The sequence below is a fragment of the Arachis duranensis genome, chromosome 9, assembly GCF_000817695.3.
Source record: "Arachis duranensis cultivar V14167 chromosome 9, aradu.V14167.gnm2.J7QH, whole genome shotgun sequence".
Taxonomy (NCBI): Eukaryota; Viridiplantae; Streptophyta; class Magnoliopsida; order Fabales; family Fabaceae; genus Arachis; species Arachis duranensis.
The window spans coordinates 765,110-780,055 of record NC_029780.3 but is presented as its reverse complement, the minus strand read 5'-3'; the positions used below and the strand labels follow the sequence as shown (position 1 = coordinate 780,055).

Genomic DNA, 14,946 nt, shown 5'->3' with positions numbered 1-14,946 from the left:
TATCTTTTGATGAATTAGTCATTCATTCAAATATTTCTCTTAAATTCTGACATTAAATTTAACGTTAAAATATTTTCCCATTATCTTTGTTCTTTGGTTCATCATTCATATGTGATTTTCCACTTGATTATCCAATCTAGAAGATCATCAATACATTTCAAATTTTAAACAATGATTTAAATGATAATGCAGTTATGAAGTGCAAGATACTAGGTATTACAAATTGTCAATATCCCATTTTTTGCTCTCCTTAGAAATGAGGATATATTTATAAGATCATTGGATGAAAAGAATGAAGCATAAAAATGTTAAATTTGAAAAACCCAGTTAGTTGCTTCTTTTTTCTGTTAAAGCAACTTCTTTAATTGAGCTAAACAACAAAGATTAAAAAAAAAAAATCAATTTGTGCACATCATTATGATGAAGAAGAAGAGCCAATAATCAAAGGCGACGACGGTGGAAGGGCTCGCCTAGTTCTACTTCTTCCCCTGCGAATCCCTGAGGAAGTAGACGACGCAGGGGAAGTAGATGTTGAATTTGTTGAAGCAATGTTCTTATCTTTGTTGTTGTTGTTGTTGTCTGAGTCACTTTTCAATGCTTGCTTCTCTGCTTCACATGGCTTGTCTTCTATTCTATGATGCCTAACTTTGGTCGAGTTCAATGTCACGGGAAGAACACAGTTGCACATAAAACCTGCCATGAAATTTGCCCAACCAATCCAAAAAGAAAAAAAAATTCAATCAATGTTGGATTAATTCAACCAAAACTGTGCAACTATGATGTAAAAATAGATACAGTAAATTTCACCTGCAATGAGGTTATGCAATATTAAAATTATAGAATACCCGGCATCCCTGTATCTTATAAAATTTAATGCATGTGAGTGAGTGAGGGATTTGAATGTAATTTACCCTAACAACCAAGTCTTATTCTACTAAGTGAGGGATCAACATGAGAGTTCAACTTGAATGTGCACAAATCATAGCTAAGTAATTTTCATCACCACTTAACAATCATAAGGTACTGCAAAAAGGTATTATAAGTTGGAGAAGTGGAGTAAAACTAGAAAGCAAGACAGTGCATTAGCATCAAAAGTTGTAGAAGTCTAACAAGTTGCGAAATTTTTAATTTGGATCAACACAACCAATCATTAAACATTTATAAGTTGAATCAACATTTCACTGAAGTTCAACTATAAGTATCAGTTTGGTTTGTAAATGGAACGGAGAAGAAATTGACATACATTCAATTCACATATGAAATCAAACATGTCGTGAACTGAAAAAGTAATGATTTAACAACTAGTTCAATTTTAAAACATTGAAAACAAAACTGGTGTTTCAATTATGGTCTCCAATAAATTGCAGTTGTGTCTTTCTCATGAATTTTTGGCAATTATTAACAACATAACTATAACCATTACCACAACATAACATCATGGGAATCACAATGGTATCAGCTGTCAAATTTTCATAATTCAGTAATGACAATGTATCTGCATCTGAGATTCTTAAATTAAAATCAAAAGGTGACTATTGTAATGAGTAGTAAGTTGGCATACCAATTCGGGCAAGACGATTGACCCAACTGGGAATAGGATTTCCGGTTAGCCTAAGACAAGTATCATTGCAGAAATGGTTACAGTTTTTGGTGATCAAGTTGTAGGCGTTGCCTTTGTAGTCAGCTGCAAGTTCTTCCATCACCGCTCTCACTTCGTCCGGCCCCATATCTGTTTTCCCAATCAGTATTGTCTTCCTGAATCTAAACCCTTCACACCTCTTTGGTTCCCCTTCGAATATCCCCGTCGAGGAGTACTCGTGAGCTCCAAACGCATACTCCACACTGTGCACTGCAAACAACAAAATTTCAAAACCAAAACCAAACAGCTACATGAGAAAAACAGAGTCAAATGCATCAACTTATAATAGAATATGGTTTCATTTTGCAGTGTTAATAAATCAAATATGTCACTCTCACTAGTCACAACCATTGAAATTTCTACAGATCAATTCATTTTTAGTAGATTCTTTTATAAACGACGTAATGTTTTTACAAGATTAGCTTAAACTACAATTAACCTCTACTATAATACACGAATTTTGTTGAAACCATGAGCAGATAATAAATCTTCATAATTTTCGTCATTTAAACCATACATGATACTAATAAATCTTCATGATTTTCATAGCCTATAATTGAGATTCTTAAATTCAGGAAAACTTCATTCTTAATGCAAACCTAAACAAACAAACTTCATTTGAAATTAAATTATACTGTGACTAAGATATTCTAAATTTTTCTGCAGCAGTCTACACTAGTCAAAATTGAGTGAGAAATTATGAACACTTTACAAAAATGCATAAAAAGATTTTGCAGTTTATGCAATATATAAAAATGAAACACATTACTACCATTTTTCTTTTCACTAACAGATCCTAGATCTGAGATAGTTCGTTCTGCAGATTCAAATTCCAAAAAAACAAAAAAAGAAATGGAATAATGAAGACGAGTTTCAACAAAATTAAGGTTCCAATTAAAATTCTAAAAAACAAAGAGAGAGAGAGAGAGAACCTTCGACGCCGGAATGGTACACTCCGAGTCCGAACCAGTAAGCGTAACCGTTAATTGGCGTAAGATCGTAGACGTTCAGGTACACCGGCACCGATCCCGAAACGACGCCGTTTCGAGAACTTTTCCTGCACAGCATCATACGCCGTCGTTTTGCTCCTCCTCCTCCTCCTCCTACTTTTTCTTCTTTTTAGCTTCTGTTACAAAAACAGCATCGTGCAAAAGAAGCAGCACATGAAAACAGTTAGTATTTGTTTTGCTCCAAAGTTAATTCACTTTTCCCGATTGGATATCAGAATTTGCAGAAAACAAAGAAGAATGTGAAAGGAGTGTGAAGCTTGTTCTGATTGATAATAATGAGTTCCTCCGGCGAATGGTGTCGCCGGTGATGAGTGAGTGAGTGAGTGAGTGAGAGAGTGTGTGCGCGTTATGTTATGTATATTGTTTGTTATGTTTATATGTTTCTATATAAACTAAACTATAAAGTATAGGAAACTCAAAATAATAATTCAGAGCGTGACATTTATATTTATAATTTTATATTTACATGTATAATATCTCTCTATCTCTATGATTATATTAAATGATTTATAAAAAAACTAATATAAATTAGTTTATTGATTAGTTTACTGATTCACTTAAATAAATATTAAAATTTAAATTTTATTTTATGTATTATATACAGTAATTTATTGACTAACAATAAATATTTAAATAGATATTTAATTTACAGTAAATTAATTATTGAATCCTGCTAAAAAATTAATAAAATATCTATACAATATATATAATAAATTGTTTATTTAGTTTAATATAAATTAAAAATAAAAATTACTCATATTTATTCTAATTTCAATAATATTATTTATTTTTGTGTTAATCACTATTATATATATATCAATTATATTAGCTCTCTATACTTTTTTATTAATTATTGGTTTACTAAATTTAAATATTACTCGGTTAAGATGAAGGTTAGATAAATTAGTCGTTAAATTAGGTTAATAAACAATAGCGATTAGTATGGCCCTTTAATTGAGTTATCTGTTATTGATGTGAAAATAATTCAATATTTTGGAGAAATAAAACATTTTACTCTTTTCTTTTTACCTTTTTTGTTTTTTTCTTTCTCTTGTAACATGTATGTTTTTTTAAGTGAATGCCCTTGGATTTGAGTGAATTACGGTTTTGCCATAACATGGGGCTGGTCTTGGATGTAGGATCTGAGTTGTTTTTATTTTTTCTTTATGTAAGAAAAAAACTTAGGATAAATAAAGTAACGTTTGCTCATAATTGTGGCGTGTGGTGGGGTTTTAATGCTATTATGCATATATTATTAATGAATTATGTTACTTGTAAATCAAAATTAACTATTAAAATTAATTATTTGTATAAAATTTATGATAAAATATAAATATATATTAAAAATAAATTAAATTATATATAAATATACTAATAATTAATTTTAATGTCAAATAATATTTATTATTATTATTATTATTATTATTATTGTTGATGTTATTATTGTAATTCTGGTGATTGATTAGCGGAAATTTTAAAATTTTAAAGTAAAGAAAAAGTGTGGGGTAGTGATGATTTTGGGCCTTGGTGGAAAGGAGAGTGGGGCCCAAAAATATTATATAGGTCAATTCAAGAATTATTTATGATTTGAGAAGATTAAAATTTTACTTAACTTTAGTATATGATATCTTCTATGCTACTTAAATTCCACTCAGAGAATTTAAACATAAAAGAGTATATCCCACTTTAATTTATTTCTAATTTACCTAATTAGACATAATTTTCACAGACACTAAAGAATTTCTCTTATTATATACTTAAAAGTAAATAATGTGCAAAATAATTTGTACCATGCAATAAGTTAGGGAGTGAATATTATAATTTTTTAGTTAATAACACTAATTCTTATATTAATCGTATGATTCATTGATTCTCACTCGTATTCCCTTGTTTGAGAATCTATTCTTTTATCCAACGTCATAAAAGTGGTGAAGATGGAAAAGACCATACCCTTGACTAGTGGTTGACAAGGCTAGGTCTCTTATTCTTAGATTTGTTTATAATGTTAATCATAATCATTATGTATAATTTATTACAATATGATATAATTAAATTTCTACCCCCACGTGGGTGTGGACGTGTGGTTAACTAATAACACAAAACAAACTCTAACCACAAAGATATATATACATTCCATAATAGGTTTGGGGACATCAATTTCATATATTGGAATAAAGTTGTGTCAAAAGTTTTATAGCTTCAAGTAAATAGGAGAAATCTATTAGTCAAAGTCTCAAAAGATTGGTTCATTTCATTTGTTTGTTTTAATTAATAGATAACATAATTTAGATTGAATTATTAAATTAGTTTTATTTATAGAATATACTATCTTATCTTGAAAACCACGACTCAATTTTAGTTGCTTACATTGATTAAATAAATTATTAGAAGGTTTTCATTTGAAAAATTTTAGTATTTTTATAAAATTACTATAATTATTTTTTTCTATCTTTTCACTATATTAATAATAGGATTTTGACTAAAAATTATTTAATTTTTTTTTAAAAATACTTCTTTACACACATTAAAAAAATTATAATAACTGAAATCTCCAAATTAAATATCCATTCCAAAATTTTGTCGTTTTGAAATTTCTATCGATTAAAAATTTAATGAATTTGAATACAATTAAATGAATTAATATCTAGATCTAGTGAGCTTTCAATATACTAAAATTTTTCTCCCCCAAAAATATACTAAAGCTTTTAAATAATAAATAATATTAAATAATTGAAGGCTAGCTATGCTATCATAAAATGAAACATTTTTGAAAGATAGTAGGACTTCTATTTTATTTATCGGTTTGCTTCCTCCAATGTTGCCTCTCCACATCGCCAATTTATTTACATATATATAGCAAAGACCCCAAAGAAAATGGGCCTATTAAGGTCCAATAGCTTCAATTAATGGGCCCGGTATTGGGTCCATCTCGGAGATCCGAATTCTGATTTGAGCTTGAGGTTGAGGAGGTGGTGGTTTTTACGTCGTGAACGTCATGTTTGGTGGCCGAGGAAGAAGCTTACTACGCTTTTCGCAGCGACTCGGTTTTCCTCAAACGACGTCGTTTTGCACCAACGCTAAAGGCACCACTTCCAGCAATGCCAACAAAAACGACGTCGTTCCCACCACCGACGAAAGGTACCGCATGCTCGAGAATCTCGACATGATGACCGCCGCTAAGATCCTCTTCTCCGAAAATCCTAACAAGAAAAAATTTGGGTATTGTTCCCATTTCCCTTTTCTTTCACGTTTTCCTTGTTTGATGATTTAATATTTGTTGGCAATTGGTTGTTGAGGTTAATCATCATTTGGGTTTTGCTCTGTTTGGCATTTCGTCGAGCACCTTCACTGCAATGTTTCTTGTGCTTTGTTTACTTCAATGGGGAGTTAAAATCTGATATTAATTTAGTTTGAGGTGTTATCTTCACTTCACTAACTCAGTCTGCATTGTACTTGGGCTTCAACTTTAAGCTCAAGAATCCAAGTTCAGCTTTTTCTTTTTTAGTTTGAGTAAGTGTTCATCTTGGTCCACCAAAATTTTGGATACCACTTTAGTCCTTAGTATTGTGAGATGACAAGCAATTTAAGACCAAACTGATATGTGAATTGATGCTTTTTTTAAACATTGAGGACTGGATCAAAATTGTTGTATAGGCCAGGTTATTTTTAGAGGATTAGTTTGTTTTTGTCGGGAAGATTCGTAGCTTTGTTTACTCTGTTTCCCTTGTCATTAGCAAGAATGAACTGCTAGTTTTGAAGCCAAAGTTTAAGTTTGTTGAATTTTTATCAATAAGGTGATAGTTGTTTTATTATTGCTGAGTTTACTGAATTTTAGTGTGATGGTAATGGCAGAAAAAAAAATTCAAAATCTTACTCTCTATCTTCTTTTTTTTTTTTTTTTTTTTTTGACCCTTGTTCAGTTATTCTTGAAGCATGAGCTTCATATCAACATCTAAATAATTTATTTGTTTCCCCAGCCGTATATTTGGTGGCGCAGTATGCTCGATATGAAATGAGAAAAATGGAGGCGGTATGTTCTTTCTCCCCTTTTGATTGATATTATCATGTGAGAGTGAAACTTTTTGAGTTTTGTATAAATGTTGTTAGGATCCTGGGTGATCTTATGTCTCTTCAAAATCAGACCATTTCTTGGTTTGGAGCTCCATCTAAGCACAGTTTATTTAACCCCTTTATAAATGAAAACCTATCCATTTTTAAAGACTACTCGATGTTCTTTGATTGTATCAATTCTTATCTGATATATAATGTATACATATTTCTGCAATTATTTGTTGTGGAAGCGTATATATCTATTTGACCTTGTAATTATTGCTTTCGAGTAAAGAGGATAAGTAATCCATTGTTTAAGTTATTTTCCCTCTTGCTCTAAAAATTTTGTTAGGATGTAGAGAAGAAAAGAAAACAGAAAGAAGAAGAGGAAGCTAAGGAAAAAGAAAAAGAAATGGAATTAAATCCCCCTGAGGAAAAAGAAGCAAAATCCAATCTGGAGCTCGTGGAGGTGAAAGAGAGGCTTGAGAAACTTGAAGAGACTGTTAAGGAGATTGTAGTTGAATCAAAGAAACAATCAGACAGCAACCTAGCGAAAAATCAGGTAACTGATGCTGAGAAGAAGTCCCCAAAATCATCCGAACCGAATGATGCAAGTAGCAGTTCACAATCGAATAAAGCTGTAGGTGAAGACCGTCTTGATAAGCATAATTCTCCAAAATCAAAGCCAGATTTAGGTGAAGAGAGCAAGAGTTTAAAGGCAACTCCAAATCCTTCTCACCCAGACCCAAAAGGCCAGAACCAAGGTTGAGGGTTTTCCTGAGTTAGTGTAGTAGAATGCTTAAAGAAAATTTTGAGTCATTGTACATAATTAATCAGAATTCAGAAGTCATAGAGTTGTGTATTGATTTTATTTTTCTCCTCAGAAATGAATAGTAATTTAATCATGTTCCAAGTTTTCTTGAGGCTATATTGGAAAGGAAGATTTTTATTTGGGAAAAACCATGATTTGTGCTTCTGTTGAATTGGTACTGTAGGAACTAGGAAGCTATTATAGTATTATGTGTTGTATATTATGCATTTTTCCCATGGTTGATACAATATAAACGCAAAATTGATTGAACTTCTAGAACATATTTGTTGAACTTGAAAGGTAAAATAGGATAGAAAATTTCATAAGTAAATTTGATTTATAAAATTTTAATTGAAACTTGTCTATTAAAAATCACCCAATTTTTTTTTATCTCTAATCAAACATAACAGTCCCAAAAAAAAAAAAAAACGCACAAAATTATGAAATTGCAAGCTTGTCCTTGTTTAACCCAACTGTTCAATAGTAAATTAGTTAATTAAAATAAATACTAGTACTAAATTGTAAATACCAAAACTACAGTTTTGCCTTCTTTGTTTCTGATGTCATAAACCTTGCTAGCTACACTGCTTCGAAGCTCTAAAACCCTAGTTCAATGGCGCGCGTGCTCCGTTCTCTCAGAAAATCCCTAGTTCACCATCTTCACCATCACCATCACCATCATCAGAAATTGCTTCTTCCACAGCTAGCTCGAAGAACTTACTTGTCGGAAATGCGCAATGAAGCTTTCGAAGGGAACATGCTGAGGCTTCTCCGTCGCGAGATTCAGTATGAGCTCCAATCTTCTCCTCCAAACCAGGTTTCTCTTTTTTCCCTATCTAATTGCAGTGCCTCTCGCACTTCACACAATTTTCTATTTTGCATCTTTGTTATTGAATGGAATGTTGATAAGCAAAACGAATTTCTAATTTGATGTGAGCATTTGAGAATTAAGGGCATGTTTGGTTTATAGTTTGCAAAACATTATTTCTTCCAACTGAAAAATAACTTTTTTAGGAAAAAATAAAAAATTATTGTTTGAGAAATGTAGCCAAAACATGTTGAAATGAATAGAAACTCAATCATGGTGTAGGTTGTGCCAACTGAAACACAATTATGCCATTATTTTCGAGAAGCTACTGATTTCAGCTTCTAGCTCCAAAATCAGGTTTGTGAATTAAGAGCTCGAAAATCAGCCAAACAAACTGTTAGTGCCACTTGAACACTAGATTTTTTATCCCAATTAATGGATGAGATTTGACTTATTTCTTATTGGGATGGTTGCCTTTTGTATCAATCACACTGTGATTCTTTAATTTTGTTTTCCTAAATAAATTTATCAGCAAGCAACACCATTTGGAAGCTTTTCCGGCTCTCACGAGTTGGATTCGACGAATTATAACTTATTTTGGAGATGTGCTTTGTTTTGTTTTGTGTTTTGAGGCTACTACTTCCAAGTTTGATTCCTTTGTGGTGGATGGCCGACCCGGGGAGCGATGGATTACATTGAAAAGACAATATGCAAATGAAGATATCAAAGTTGAAGCCACCATGTTCGATGGGGTTGCTCCAGCTCCGACTACAAGTGGTGGTGTTGCGAATGCGGATGAGGAGCAGATGCACATTACCGTGATTGTCAGCATCTCCAAGGGAGACAGTAGCTACCTGGAAATTATGTGCTCTGCTTGGCCAGACAGTATAGAGATAAACAGGTTGGTCACAAGGTCGGATGAGAACATGTCAGACAATCCCTATTCCGGTCCCGAATTCAAGTAAGTTTACTTATTCTTTACCGCTAAGAGTCTGTGTGATTTATGTTTCCGCAACCTGTTATTATGTTCAATGCTTTCTACTATTAAAATTTAGAACTTCAGATATAGCTTGATTTTGAAATGTGTTTTGAATCTTTTCTCCGTTGGTTCTTTGGCAGGGAATTGGATGATGAATTGCAAGATAGGCTTTATGATTTCTTGGAAGTAAGGGGCATAAATGATGGACTTGCTGTTTTCTTACACGGCTATATGAAAGGTAAGGATAAAACAGAGTTCATCAAATGGATGGAGAGGATTAAGTCTTTTATTGAAAGGAAATAGCAGGATCAAAAGTTTTGGATGATAGAAGCCATTATTAGTTAACATTTCAATGTAATTTTGATACTGAGATTTGAACTAAAGCAGGTATACATTTTTATGGAAATATTTGATAACAAAAAAAATTTAGCTAAAATCAGCCAAAACTTGTTTTATTTAGCATTCGTTAATGAATATTAAATAAGACAAATTTTGGTTTTTTTTTTTGTCTTCCTAGTATTATCGTATTTTTATTGCCCCTACCTCAGACTTATTGTTGACGTTGGTGGGAATCATAAGAAAATATGTTTTAGGTTTTTTGTTTTTGTTTTTTTGAAGATTTTATTTTTATGCACTTTTTCAATGGGACAATTATGCATTGTTAAGTAGGTAGGGGTGGTTTCTTTTGAGAATGTAGAATTCAATTAATTTTATTATCCACGCGATAACACCTGATTAAATGTCAATATAATAATATATAGATATTAAATTACTTCTTAAATGAAAAGAATAATATTATAGATTCTCATTAAACATTTCCACTATTTTGTTTTTAGCTTGAGGAAAATTGTATAACAGGTGATAAGATGAAAGATGGAAATCATGTTTTCATCTCCTATCTATCAAAACATATCCTATGACCTTTGGTATATGCTTGTTCACCTTAAATTTGTGATCATGATGTCTGGTTTTTACATATAAAAAGTGAAGCGTGAGTGAGAATGTGCGGTAGCTATTGATTAGTGTTAGAAAAGAAAAGCTGTGATTATAAGTGGCAAGCAGATTGAATTATGAGCGTTCAAATTCAAATTGATCTAATTAAACTGTTTATTTAATTTAAATAAAAAATTAATTAAAAGTGTATTAATTTAGATTTGATTAGATTTTAATTATGACAAATTGGATCGAATTTTGAATTTATTTCTCAAGGCTATTCAATCTAAACTGTATAATATAATATAATATTATTATTTTATTTATGTATTATTATTATTTAAAAAATATTTTATGAATTTAAAATTTATTTATTTATTTATATTAATCAATCTGTAATTTATTTTCTATTATTATATTATTGTTAGTTTTTTAAAATATAATTTAAATTATTGTTGTTGATTTAAGATTTGATATTAAAATTTGTTATATATGCTTATTTTTTTTTAGTTTATAATTCATCCTATTTCATCAAATCTGAGATGGGATATGATTTTGAAGAATGAACTAGAGAATTCCAATAAAATTTTATTCTTAAACAAAAAATCACAAATTCAGTCATATCTAAACGATTTGAAATTAGATTAGATTGTCTAAAAAAAAAATTATCTATCATCTAATTTAAATTGCACCATAAATAAAATTAGTATTCGGATAAGACGAATTTGATTTAAAATTGATTCAAATTACACTGTAAACACTCGTAGATTAAATTAGATATTTGCTTAAAATGGTTTGAGCTTTTATATATATATATATATTCTTGAATTGTCATTTTCCCTTTGGGTGTCGCACTGAACCAAGAACTCATTCATTCATAGATATTTCTCGTCCTCTAGTAATGTTTAATATGTTCAATCACATCTAACTCAGACACTGGTTGGAATACTCAGACACTAGTTTGGACCTTGCTTTGCTGCATTTTAAATTAATTGCATTAATTTACCACAACCTGATTCTTTAGTTGGAATAAAGTATCTGATGTGGACTTAAGTATTGGTACAGAGCATGAGGCATTTAAGGTTATTTTTCCTCCTCAATAAGAAGGTTTCTTGGTATTTAAACATGTGTCCTTGTCTTTACAGGGACACAAAGTAGTACATTGAACACCCAAATCCAATAGCTTATTGGTTATCAACTAATTAACTGATGTAATTATGGAAGACATTCCTACTCAAACATGTGGGTACCCATTGTGGGATGGATTCTCTCCCAAGTGTTTTTTGTTTTTGTCAACCTGCTCTTATAATAATAATAATAATAATAATAATAATAATAAATCAATGATAAAAAATTAAAATTCAAATAACATATTTAGAAAAAAAAATTATTATCTATTCACTAAACAAATTCACACAATACTAAAAAAAACTATTTCTTTTAGTATTTTATTTGACTCATAATTTTTTTATCATTGTTTTATAAATTTTAATATTTAATTTTACATACTGAATTTTAGAAGTTATAAAGGATGGATATTCACATAAACATGTTAACTAATAAAATTTTACAACTTGCAAATCGTTGAAACGAATATTTTATAAGTCTAAATATGACAGAATAAAATTAGACAGAATAAAAATTTGTTTCTACTGACTCTACCACTGTTCTATTAGTAAATAGTCAAAACTCATACTCTTAAAACTAGATTTGGATTATATAAATTTTGAATTTTAAAGAATAAAATGTGATTTTTCACAGCTTATTTTATAGGTGAGACAAAAAAAATACCAGAAAAAAATTATTTAAAAATAAAAAATCACACCTTATCTTCTAAAGTAAAAATTTAAAATTAAGAGGATCGAAATTATTTAAAACTATACATAGGTATCATTTCAAAAGCACAATCATAATTCACAACATACAGAAGGTAGACAATGACATAGGTGGTAGTGTAACGAGTATATATATAAATAGTTTGTTTGGTTTGTTTCCTTAGGTTTGTTTTTGTTTACCCCTTTAAGTTGTGTTACCGACTTCTAGAACTAAATTGAGCTATGGAAAATGACATGAAACCTTAGAGGACTAAACAAACCTGAATAATTATATATGTGGAGCACCTTTGCACTTATTCATACAATTTTAAATATAAAGTTAGTTTTGAAATAAAACATGTCCTTATTGCGTATTGTTTCATATGGTTTTGTTAAACCATAAATAAAGGTTGCCCACATAGACCTAGTAGCTAGCAAGATGATGTATTGAACTTGGTAGCAAGTCATATAGAGAATCATAGTATATATATAAAATAACTTTTTGATTGTTTTATTACGGACCAATAAGTGATTATGACTTGACTAAGTTTTAAAGTAGAGTAGTATATATTAAGAATATATATAATACACAACAAACATGCAGATGAGGACATAAAATCTCACATGTGTTACTTTATCCTATTAATATATCTTGATGAACAATGCTCAAATTTTTGCTCAAAATTTCACATTTTAGAAGAAAAAATAGCTAATAGTATAATAGCTAAAATATTTGATTTTTAAAATTTTTGATATTATAATTTTAAACGAGTCAATTAATTTTAAAATTTTATTATATTAGACGATTTTACAATTTTATGATTTAAATTTTACTACGATTTTATATTTGTTAGAATATAATTAGAATCAATTAGGATCAATTAAAATTATTTAGTATATCTGAATATTTAGTATAGAATATTACGTCTTTATTATTACGATTCTTTTTAGTTCTTATAAATATCTTTCTATATTATATTATTTCGAAACAACTTGAATACACTCAATAATATACAATTTTTTTCTAATTTAGTCTCTTGTTTTTAACAATATTTACGTATTTAATTTACTCTTTTAATTTTATCTAAATTTTTTTTTTGTGTTTAATAGTTCGACACATGTCCATTGTATTGGTCCAGCTTTTGGTTTTCTTGGTTGAGAGGCAAAATTAAAGGCTATTAATATCTTAATGGAATGAATGGTGATTGGTGAAGACTGAGTTATGCTACCACAAAGTTAAATAGACACTTCAACCGAAGTGCTACAATTTGGGAATAAACAGATTAGTGTAAGAACCTAAACTATCATAATCAAATGCCTAGGGAGAAAAAAAAAAAATCATAGATCATATCACCATATCTCCTTGTTAGTGTAAGATAAGATTACTATGATTATTAACGGTCATAATGACTAAGCTTTCAGCTGTTTTTTCATACACATTATGCTTTTGTTTCATGATTAAAATGAGATTAGTGTAAACATCATGCTGATATGGACCTACAAAATTTGTGGGGTCCTCCTTTTGGTATGTCCTTAAACAATTGTTTACTTATTAAATAAAGTAGTAATGTATTAAAACATCACTATTATTTTTATAAAATTCAGAGAATTTAACGTAATAAAAATTTTTTGAGGACGAAAATATTCAATGTAAAATTTTTTAGTTTTTTTTAGGTATATACTCGGAAAATAAATTACCTTTCTAATTTATTATCTTACACATGCTCCTAACTATACTGAAGAAGGAGAATTTAATTATTTTTTGAGACTAATAGGATTTTCATTGAATGATTGTAATTACTTTCTACTTGATTTAATAATACTCTTAAAGAAATATTATGTGTATATTAAGTGTCACATATTATCTCCATTTGCATCTATCTACTTTATTATTAAATTAAACATAAAGTCTAATTGATACTTTAGTAACAATAAATAAAGCATAAATCAATACATCATTACAACTTATTATATATATTTAGACTTTAGGTGAGAAATCAAGGGCAATCAAGATTCAAGATTTTAATCAATTAAAAGTTCTCATTTTTTGTTTTAAATTTTAATTCTATTAAAATGATGATGTGATGGGAGAGCTGAGTGTGATTGTGTGGCTCAATTTCACATGGCATGCCTCACCTATTTCTTTTGATCCCAATAGAGATGGTCTATTCCTCCAACTACAAGTGGGTCAAAGTTAAAATCAAAAGTAGGGGTCACACACTCACATAATCACACCCATTCAAAACAAGTAAATTGCAACAAAAACTCACTAGACTCCAAATTTCTACACACTATTGTGGACCTTATTAGTTATTATGTCACCCCAAAACTCATTGAGACACACATATATATACCTTGATCCAAACAGTACCTAAGTTGACACTATACAGTGCATTGTCAAATATGAACTATACTACTACTATAACCAAATACAATTCCCTTAGACATCTTTTAATGCTTCCTTTTTATATAGAAAATTCAATGACTATAACTATTCAATGCATATATAAAAACAATAAAAAATACTATTTGGACACTAAAATCAGCTGTTAAAATCAGTTGCCAATATATTTGTGTATAAATATATGTATAATTTAATTTATTTTTAATTTGTATTTATATTTCGGCACATATTTTATACTGGTGGTTCACTTTGGTAGTTGATTTTAGTGTACACGTAGCATAGTCCAAAAAATATAGACTATACTACGCGTATACTAAAATCAGCTACCATAATTAGCTACTATAATATAAAATATATTTTCAAATATAAAATAATAAGTTACACAATACATATAATTATAACTAGTTTTAGTCTACAAATAATATTTTTTTAAAAATATGAATACTCAATTGTCAAGTGAAATCACCTACTCCACCTTCTATGTTGGTTTTTTCTAAT

The 14,946-nt window shown here is 29.5% G+C and overlaps 3 protein-coding genes across 3 annotated transcripts; 2 read left to right on the top strand and 1 right to left on the bottom strand.

Annotated features, from left to right (window-relative positions):
* Positions 1–227: 227 nt before the first annotated feature.
* Positions 228–3,006, bottom strand: LOC107463829 (deSI-like protein At4g17486). Its single transcript, XM_016082710.3, has 3 exons — positions 2,572–3,006; positions 1,562–1,849; positions 228–693 (listed from the first exon to the last, which is right to left on the bottom strand). Exons 1-3 carry the CDS (start codon positions 2,708–2,710, stop codon positions 416–418), a joined length of 705 nt encoding a protein of 234 aa, XP_015938196.1. The 5' UTR covers positions 2,711–3,006; the 3' UTR covers positions 228–415.
* A 2,541-nt stretch (positions 3,007–5,547) lies between these two features.
* LOC107463730 (uncharacterized) lies at positions 5,548–7,659 on the top strand. Its single transcript, XM_052253914.1, has 3 exons — positions 5,548–5,906; positions 6,627–6,679; positions 7,052–7,659. The coding sequence occupies exons 1-3, from the start codon at positions 5,645–5,647 to the stop codon at positions 7,466–7,468; spliced, it is 732 nt and encodes a 243-aa protein (XP_052109874.1). The 5' UTR covers positions 5,548–5,644; the 3' UTR covers positions 7,469–7,659.
* A 383-nt stretch (positions 7,660–8,042) lies between these two features.
* On the top strand, positions 8,043–9,733 carry LOC107463731 (uncharacterized protein At2g39795, mitochondrial). The gene is made up of 3 exons (XM_016082587.3): positions 8,043–8,327; positions 8,951–9,279; positions 9,438–9,733. Exons 1-3 carry the CDS (start codon positions 8,124–8,126, stop codon positions 9,598–9,600), a joined length of 696 nt encoding a protein of 231 aa, XP_015938073.1. The 5' UTR covers positions 8,043–8,123; the 3' UTR covers positions 9,601–9,733.
* The last annotated feature ends 5,213 nt before the right edge of the window (positions 9,734–14,946 follow it).

Excerpts from the sequence above, each read along its gene's own strand:
- LOC107463731 (XM_016082587.3), top strand. The coding sequence starts at position 8,124 with ATGGCGCGCGTGCTCCGTTCTCTCAGAAAATCCCTAGTTCACCATCTT. Across the intron at positions 8,328-8,950 it reads AATCTTCTCCTCCAAACCAG|GCTACTACTTCCAAGTTTGA; the intron begins GTTTCTCTTTTT and ends TTGTGTTTTGAG. Across the intron at positions 9,280-9,437 it reads TATTCCGGTCCCGAATTCAA|GGAATTGGATGATGAATTGC; the intron begins GTAAGTTTACTT and ends GTTCTTTGGCAG.
- LOC107463730 (XM_052253914.1), top strand. The coding sequence starts at position 5,645 with ATGTTTGGTGGCCGAGGAAGAAGCTTACTACGCTTTTCGCAGCGACTC. Across the intron at positions 5,907-6,626 it reads TTTTCTTTCACGTTTTCCTT|CCGTATATTTGGTGGCGCAG; the intron begins GTTTGATGATTT and ends TTGTTTCCCCAG. Across the intron at positions 6,680-7,051 it reads AAATGAGAAAAATGGAGGCG|GATGTAGAGAAGAAAAGAAA; the intron begins GTATGTTCTTTC and ends AAATTTTGTTAG.
- LOC107463829 (XM_016082710.3), bottom strand. The coding sequence starts at position 2,710 with ATGATGCTGTGCAGGAAAAGTTCTCGAAACGGCGTCGTTTCGGGATCG. Across the intron at positions 1,850-2,571 it reads GTACCATTCCGGCGTCGAAG|TGCACAGTGTGGAGTATGCG; the intron begins GTTCTCTCTCTC and ends TGTTGTTTGCAG. Across the intron at positions 694-1,561 it reads CAATCGTCTTGCCCGAATTG|GTTTTATGTGCAACTGTGTT; the intron begins GTATGCCAACTT and ends ATTTCATGGCAG.